An 8,859-nucleotide genomic window follows, 5' to 3' on the forward strand; every position below is an offset into this window, starting at 1 on the left:
ATTTGCATATTGCAAATCAATGATAGTACTTGAAAGAAAACATTATAAGCAGATGACTTTATGTTTCAACCAAGGTATTTAAATAAGTTGCCAAGAAAAGAAGTGCTTATTGACTAATGATGATCATTTAATATTCTTTGTTTACTTGTTTTTTGTGAACTTAACAGGAAGGTAATAAAGGAGTTTGCACTGGAAGTGGAGAAACTTGCTGAGCAACTTCTAGACTTGCTGTGTGAGAATCTTGGGTTAGAAAAGGGCTACCTGAAGAAAGCTTTTTATGGGTCCTGGGAAATGAAAAAATATTGAGAACTGGGCACTACTACACTACATTGGCCCAAGCATCGGACTTCCAGTGCCTGAAACCTGGGCTTGGCCCAAGCATGAGGATTTTTTATTTTTCTTAAACACACGCTAACATGCCAATCCAATTAGACTACCCCTTTCTCTCGATTCTCACAAAAATATATATATATATATATATATATATATATATATATTTTTTTTTTTTTTTTTGAGCTCCCTGGACTCACAGAAAATCTATAAATTAGCACAATGACAATGCAAAGTTACAAGTTTAAATACAATTAATATTGCTCATTATCAACTTGCTTATTATAAAAAATATTGCTCATTATCAATACGATGCCTATCGTTTTATATAAAACAATCCCCTCAAGAAGGGAATCTACCAACCTAGACGACCAATAACAATGCGAGGCATAACAACTAATCACAAGCATAATTTGTTTTGTTTTTATTAATGATATAACTATTACCAACTTATTTTTCTCTATTTATTTACTAGACAAATACAGAAAGAGAACAAGCAATCCAAAAAAGTGAAAGATGAAAAGAAGCAAAAGGAGGAACAGAGGGTTCAGACCAAAACACTGTCTAATTTTAGTTTTATTTATTTATAATTAATTATTAAAAATATTAGAGTTTTATTATAATTTATGGGTTTGTTAAATTAATATATGTATGTATGTATGTATGTATGTATGTATGTGTGTGTGGATACTATTATATGCATATGAATATAAATTAAATATTTAAAAGCAAATATTCTTGGCTTAATATTTTAAAATAGATTTTCTTTATGTCCACGAGTTTCATGAGATGAGAGAAATTTTATGGCTATCGTTTAGAGTCTCTATATTGGATTAAAAATTAAATTTGAGCTAAGAAAGCCAACATTAAACCGGTTTGATTTCAGGTTTTTAGATTATTATTTTTTGGGTATTTAGAGTTGATAGAATGGTTTGCAGGTGTTTGTGAGTTATTTTTAAGTTAAAATAGCTTGCAAATTGTATTTTTTAACCAAAAGACAAGCTACTCTGATTTTTTCAGTCACCATCATAGTGACCAAAATTTGGGTTTGTAGATGACACTTCGCCTGCCACATCGCCCGCTTAGATTTTTTTTTTTATTTAAAAAAGGCACAATTGACACTTTTAAAAAAAATAAGCCCAAGCCCGTCAGCGCTCCTGGGCTCTTTATTTCACCGATCTCGCGAGTTTGGGTCTTTTTTGCTCTTGTTTTTTTTTTTTAAATTAAATATAAATTTTTTTAAAAAATATTGAATCTAGTTGAGTTCATGATCTGAGTCGCAAGTTAACAAGTTAAGCCATAATAACCGGACAATTATTGTTTTCTAATATTGTTTTTTCCTTTACTGGTATCTTTTTAAAAAATTCATGTTTCGATTATTATCCCTCATCGATATTTTTTTTTGCTTATTTAACATTTTTTTTATATAGAGATTGATTTTTAATGGTGTTGTGTGTATTTAATTTTTGATAAAATTATTCTGATTCATCAATAATTTTATTTTTAATATTTTTGTATAAAGAACTTTATTTAAAAAAAAAAAATTATTTTCAGATAATATTTATGATATATGCAACCTCTTATATGATATTGTTTTTCACTTTTATTTTATTTAATTAATTTAATATATTTCTCTATTTTTAATATCATTTAATTGAATAAAAAATTAATTTTAATAAACAAATTTAATAAACACAACTAAATAAATGTTTCATTTATTAACACATTTAATTTTTCTATTTAATTTTTAGTTATTATTAATACCTTTTTTTCATGTTTAATATCACAGTTCTTGATTTATTTGATTATATATATATATATATATAAACTTTTCAATTTTCACTTTAAATTGTTTTATATATAAAAAAAATACGTTGAAAAAACTACATGCACAAAACTTTTGCAAGGGGAAAAAATATTTGGCCCGTGTGGGACTTGTTTTCTGATTTTTTTCAAAAAAACATTGAGTGGACGACATGATGCAACCAAAAAAATAATAATAAAGGCCCTGGCAGGGAGAGTGGGTCTCACGGTGCTTGCGAGTTAGGGAAGATGATGGAGAGGTTGTTGGTTTGGGTTGTTACGGGTTGGTGCTGATCTGAAGGAAAGAAGAAAAGGCAGCTGGCGGCTAGTTTTGCTTATCGAGTCTAGTGTTTTTTTTATTTTATGTTGTGTGGGTGATTGTGAGCTGGTGAATGTTCACAAAACACGAGAAAATTCTAATTCTAATTCAAACACACATTAAATATTTATAATCCAGAACGACCACACATTAAACATTTATAATTTACATCCAATTTTATTACCATGTAACTGATTGAAGCAAGCTTGAAGGCCTGTCATCATAACATTCAAATACCAACCTGTGACAAACTATATATAATACGTACGTACTGGCTTCAAGGCCGTCATTGAAAACAGCACAACCACTTCAATATCACGAAACTGAATCACAACCATACATGCAATAAAACACAATATATAATGATCTATGGTAGAGGTTCAAACCATCAAGAAAATGGAATAACCTCTATGCCAGTTAAATCTCCCATATTAATCAACTCGATCGACGGAGCTTTTCCCCCACGGTAGGCAAGGGACACGAAACGGTGTTCGAGCTTTCCTGGTTTTCTTGAGAATGTTGAATGTAGAGCCCATAAATGAGACGTACAGACGGAATTGCATTATTGCAAATATTAAAACTGGAAGGAATGCAGCCATGGAAAGGAGTAATGTTGTCAACTTTTTCTCTGACTGAATGAGTATCACAGCAAAGAAGAGGAAGGTGAAGCCAACAAGAAGTTTTCGAGGAAGAGAGATGTGAAATTCTTGTAGCTCAAATGGAGAGGTCAACAAAGACAGAAATACCACAAGCGAAGTCAAGGAGCTTGCTAAGGAAAGAACATCCGAGACAGTGAAAAGCAGAAAATAGGGAGAGTTGATGAAGTTGGGCGTGCCATTCTTATCAGAACCTCCGGGCACAGTATAGGCAGCAGCAAAGACAACAGTAGCAACAAGTGCAGCCACTGTGGAACAAGACTGAGTCGTTTCCTTTATCCATTTTTGTGCATTTTTCAGTTGGTCCTTGTGACTCTGTTTGAAGAGCTCCTCTGCAGTCTTGCGTTCTTTGTTCCGAAGCGTGACATAATGAGAAGGAATTACCTTTTGCACTTGCTGGAGTAATCGGGAGATAAATATATATGATTGTTATATAAATGGAGTTTGTAAATAAAACAACGTATTATTTAATTGCGTATAATTTTTAATAATATTTAAGTAATTGGTTCGGGTGACAAGGAGAACTAGATCAGCCTGTTGTCTTAATTAGTTGACATGTCTACGTTTCGTTAGCATTAAAATCGATTTTTTTCAGTTTAACGGTTTTTCTATGACCTTAACTGGATTGGGTAATTTGATTGAAACAAATGTTTTTATAGGTTTGGTACTCTAATACACTATACCAAGTCCATGAATAAATTTTATCCGGAGGTAAAGACAAAAGGATGAAAAGGGCTCACCTCAAACCATTGCAACTCCTCCTGCAGTTCAAGTGCAGGCCCAGGCTTGGTTCCTCCTCTGTAATGCTCCATATCTGCAACATGGTGCAACAATGTGTTCTTCTTCTTATCAATAACTCGATGCAGTCTAGCCAATGGTACTTTCAGTTGTTTCACGAGATTGAAGATCTTTTTCTGGCGATGCATGACGGCCACACCCAAAATGCTCTGACCCTCTCATTGAGCTGCTCAACGGCGTGGGGATATTTATTTATTATCTCCCACACAATCTCTTCTATTCCATTTATAGTTGCAACAAACAATGAGATCTGCTTATTGCTAGTTAATGATGAGCTCGTTACAGGAGGCTGGATACTAGTTCTTTTTCCCTGCTCTTTTTCTTCCTCTTCATTTTGGTCTATTCTGACTATATTCCATGACTTATCTTTCTCTATTAGTTTTTTGGCGAGTCTCAAAGCAAATACATGCTTTCTTTTCTGGTTCCAGAATACTTGTAGCCTTGCTGGCCAACATCGTACTTCATGTTCATGCGAAAGCGAATGAAATTAAACATGGATGAGAGCTAGCCATTTTTATGAAATGGAAAGAAACATTAACAATGATAGTAGAAGGATGAACTAAAGTAAAATAATAATAATAATAATAATAATAAAGAACTGGATCAAAGTCATTCCAGTATATATATATATATATATATATCAAATCATCAAATTCACGGAAAGTTTTTGTAGGAAAAGGCTCAACCTCTCTGTGTCTTAAAGTTAAGTATACTCATTGTTAAGTTTATGAACATGTAACATTGAATCCCATTTGTTTCAAGCATAAGGATTATGCATGTAAATAAATCATTTCATCAATCCATATTCTTTATAAATGACAATGATATATAGAACCACCAATCCCACGTGGAATAAATAAATAGTATGAGTAATATATAAAAATAAATATCAAATTCAATGACCAGAATCACAAATCTCATATAATAAGAGTCAATTATCCAATTCAATAAATGGCATCAAATTCAATGATCAGTTATAACAGAAAGTCACTAGAAACATAAACATTAAAAAAAAAAGAGGGTGTTTCATTGTATAACAGAAAGTCAAATTCAATGATCAGTTATAACAGAAATTCAATAAATGGCATCAAATTCAATAATCAGTTATGATTCCTTAATTTGGACATGAATGAAATGTGTTTCATTGTACCCTCCAGGAATATATCTAATCTCGTTATAGAAAGGTTGCTCAATAATACCACCTAGCTAGCCTTGAAACCAAAAGAACAGGTCTCAATTGTGTCCAATACCTTTAGGGACCTTAAAATAGTTGAGTAGGCCGCCTCTTGGTTTCCTCTCCAAGCTGCTACCCAAACCGCTCTCAACATCTCCCACACCCTCCCGTGCCTGGCCACTAGTTTTTACTTGGAATTCTACCTTGCGGCGAACAGGAAGACCTGCAACATAATTTAGAGTTCAAATCATAGACATATAGATGTCTAAACACACACATACACATATATGCATGCATGTATATGTATGTATGTATGTATGTATGTATATATATATATATGTAGGCACTATTGTAAGGTCTAATAGTGTGTTTGGAGTAGGCATACAACAGTATATGAGTCTTTCAAATATGCCCATGGGAAATCCACTCTCAAAAGCAGATGGCATGTGGGCTAGAAGTTGAAGAGCAGTTATGCCTTTTTTGTCCTTCAAGCTATGGAGCGATACATCCAGTTCTAGCAAAAGTAAAGCTGTTTCTGCATTCATGAAATTAGACATTCAAAAATTATACATTATCTATGATACACAAACACTTTTAAAATTTGAGAATTCTATAAAGAGAGAAATTGTTACCAAAGTCATGCCCTATGATAGCAGCGCTAAGGATGGACAGGCCATCTTCCGATCGCTTGCTGTGAATTGAGAAAAGGCGGTTTTTATCATACACGCATTGTTATGGTTTGGAACGGATTAAAAACTCCACTATTTCTGCCTCACCAAATGCAGCACCTGTAAACAGTGGGGTTTCACCGTACTTGTTAGCAATGGAAATTAGGTCTGGACTGTTAGACTATCAGAATATTCAGCAGAAAATCCAGGAGTATCTACACCAATTCTTGATCCTAGCCATTCTGTTGTCAATTCAAAATAATCCTGCTATTTAGAATGACTCAAATCTGTTCACTTTCTTATGATGCTCAGATTAGTTTCATTATTATACGTATTACAGTTTCATTGTACAGCTATAAATATAATAGAAACTGCATGGCTTAAGTGTGTTAGCCATAACAAAAACATATTGTGTATTCTTCCTCTTTTGTTTATCTTACATGGACAACATTCTACCAAGAATCTTACAGCCTCATAATTCCCATAGATGGTTGCCTCGTGAAGAACCGTATTTCCAAATCTGTTTTTTGTCTCGAGAAAATCTTCCTCAGTTGCAGAAAATGCTCTTTCCTTCACTATTTCAAGTAAATCTTTAAGTGGTTGCTCTTCATTGCTGTGCACAGCTAGATGAAGTACAGTATCCAAAGAGTGCGTAACTGGAGAGAAAAATATTCGAAATGTTCCTGATAGTACTCAATCAACATTTTCCAATCTCCACTCATGGCTGCTCCATAAGGTTTTTCAAGTATTACCTGATCAGAACCCATATTTGCTCTCTACATAAGATTATGTAACTATTGTTAATGTACAATCTCAACTCATACTAATTAACTACTTTCTCTTAATTAAACCGTCTGAGATCCCTATATATATATACAATCATTCAAAGAATGGTTCCTTGCAAAAAAAAAAAAAAAGTAAATTAGTATCTGTGCTTTGCTTGTTCAGTTTATAAAGTGAAACTATGACGAGAATATAGAAAAGCTAAAGTTCTATTTATTTCTTTTATAAGAATATAATAAAATATGTTGATTTTTTTATGAATATTGAAGAATTATATAGAGTTGGTCATCTAATGGATGGAAATCCGGCATGGTAGCATATTACAGGTATTTATTATTACTCCAATGAGCTACACACTCTCTATTTTTTAATAGATCCATACAATTATGTATAAAACTAGGTTTAAAGAAATGAATCCAAGATGCAACATTGTGAAATAAAAAACAAAAAAATCAGGGATGATTGCTTCTAATAAGAATTAGCTTTAGCATACCAAATTATAATCTATATTATTCCATAAAAGAGTCCTTGCCATACCTTTCACTTGAACTTTCCTTTGATCAATCCTTTCCACTAATTTATATCAACTTAAGTCTATAGTTAATTATTATCTTAACTCAAAAACTTAAATTTTGTACATATAATTTATATCAACTTTTAAATGTTCCATAATATCAGCACCCATCTTACTTTTCTATTTCTTTTTAAATAATTAAATAATACTTTGTATTGATCTCTTAAAAATGCACCTTTTCTTTTCGGTGACTTCTTGCTCGGATGAGCTCCTCCTTTATAGGGATATTTTCTTAATAGTAATTTAAAAATTACTCTGATTTTTGTAGCTTAAGAACTTGTTTGATTGATCACTATAAAAATAAATATATTAAGATTAGACTTGTGTCGGAATATTTTTTCTTAGTTCAGTATATAAAAAAAATGCATTGAATTTTTTAAACCATAATATTGCAGCTTGAAATCGAGATTCACATTCTTGCTTCTGAACTAAACAAGCAGAAAGTAAATTCTTTATCTTTTTCCCTTTTCCCTTTGGAATAATCCTACTTTAACTGTTCATGCATAGACGCATGGAATATACAAATGTGTTTCACGTTCATGACAAATTGTCCTTGAAATCTATTTCCAAAAATCCATTAAAGGGGCTTCATTTCCTTCTACTTGGAGTATAGAGTGCAATGGAAGTGATCACTAACCAGCTACTAGGCTAAAGGGTAATTCCCCTTGCCGCGAAACATGAAGTCAAAATCATATTTTGGTCTATGTTTGATAGAATGAGGATCCATGTTATAATTAGAGAGCAATAAAGCTATCTCCATTAGATGATAAAGATTTCTACCTTGGACCCATTAATTTAGCAATTTTATGAATAAACATAGTCTTTCCATAGAGAGAAATGGAAAACTCATATATAAAACAATTAAACCAAAAGATATTCAGCAGTTGTTAATTTGTCCAGCATCAGATATCACCAGTCACTTAACTTATTGATTTATTGTGATGTGAATAATCATGTTGTCACCAGGTTCATGTGTAGTTCATACCATTTAGTGATTCCCCTGTATTGAGAAGCTTTGTTCTGAGACTTTTTATTTATCCATGTCTGTAATTTATTGATTCATACTATTTATCTCTCTCATTTTATTTAATTTAGATCACTCATTGATTATAATATTGTTGACTCGTTTTATTATATTTTAATGTAATTTAATTTATTGATTGGAATTGTCACTATATAATTAATTAAAAAATATTACCTACAATTTTATGGTTTTACGATTCAAGTTTATATTATGTTTCTGGGTCATGTCAACAAAATATTTTTAATAAGATCTCAATAGTTACAAAAATTAAAAAATATATATTATATTTTTTATATATATATATTTTAAAATAGTTAGAAATATTTTTTAAAAAAAGACTCATTTAAACAAAAAAAAATTATACCATTTCTATTCTTGCCTATATTTTTATTTTCTTCCATTCTACATATAATTTTAATTCTAAAATAATAAATTAAATTAAAATTTATAATATTAATAAATTGAATCTTAGTATTTTTTTAAAGGGTCATTTAGCTATTGTTTTATCTTATATTTGACATCATTAGATTAAGTTATATATTTGTTTTGAGAAGCTCTTCCTCTTAAAGAAAACCTTTGTCAAAAGATAGCATTTTTTTTATGTGTCTATATTTTTTATATTTTCCTCTCTTTAATATTTGTCACATTTTTATTAAAAATATATAATTATGTTACAATTCACATTACACATTACGTAAATAAGTATCAAACTAGATATGTAAAATATTTG

General features: G+C 31.1%; 1 protein-coding gene and 1 non-coding gene across 2 annotated transcripts; both read right to left on the minus strand.

The window, feature by feature from the left end:
- Window positions 1-2,883: 2,883 nt before the first annotated feature.
- LOC140954319 (uncharacterized) lies at window positions 2,884-3,800 on the minus strand. Its single transcript, XM_073412616.1, has 2 exons — window positions 3,792-3,800; window positions 2,884-3,504 (listed from the first exon to the last, which is right to left on the minus strand). Exons 1-2 carry the CDS (start codon window positions 3,798-3,800, stop codon window positions 2,884-2,886), a joined length of 630 nt encoding a protein of 209 aa, XP_073268717.1.
- Window positions 3,801-3,856: 56 nt separating this feature from the next.
- On the minus strand, window positions 3,857-5,609 carry LOC118055692 (uncharacterized). Its single transcript, XR_012171154.1, has 3 exons — window positions 5,466-5,609; window positions 5,157-5,303; window positions 3,857-4,365 (listed from the first exon to the last, which is right to left on the minus strand). It is a non-coding gene; the product is annotated as an uncharacterized protein (transcript).
- Between the last annotated feature and the right edge of the window lie 3,250 nt (window positions 5,610-8,859).

Source organism: Populus alba, chromosome 11 (assembly GCF_005239225.2).
Source record: "Populus alba chromosome 11, ASM523922v2, whole genome shotgun sequence".
Taxonomy (NCBI): Eukaryota; Viridiplantae; Streptophyta; class Magnoliopsida; order Malpighiales; family Salicaceae; genus Populus; species Populus alba.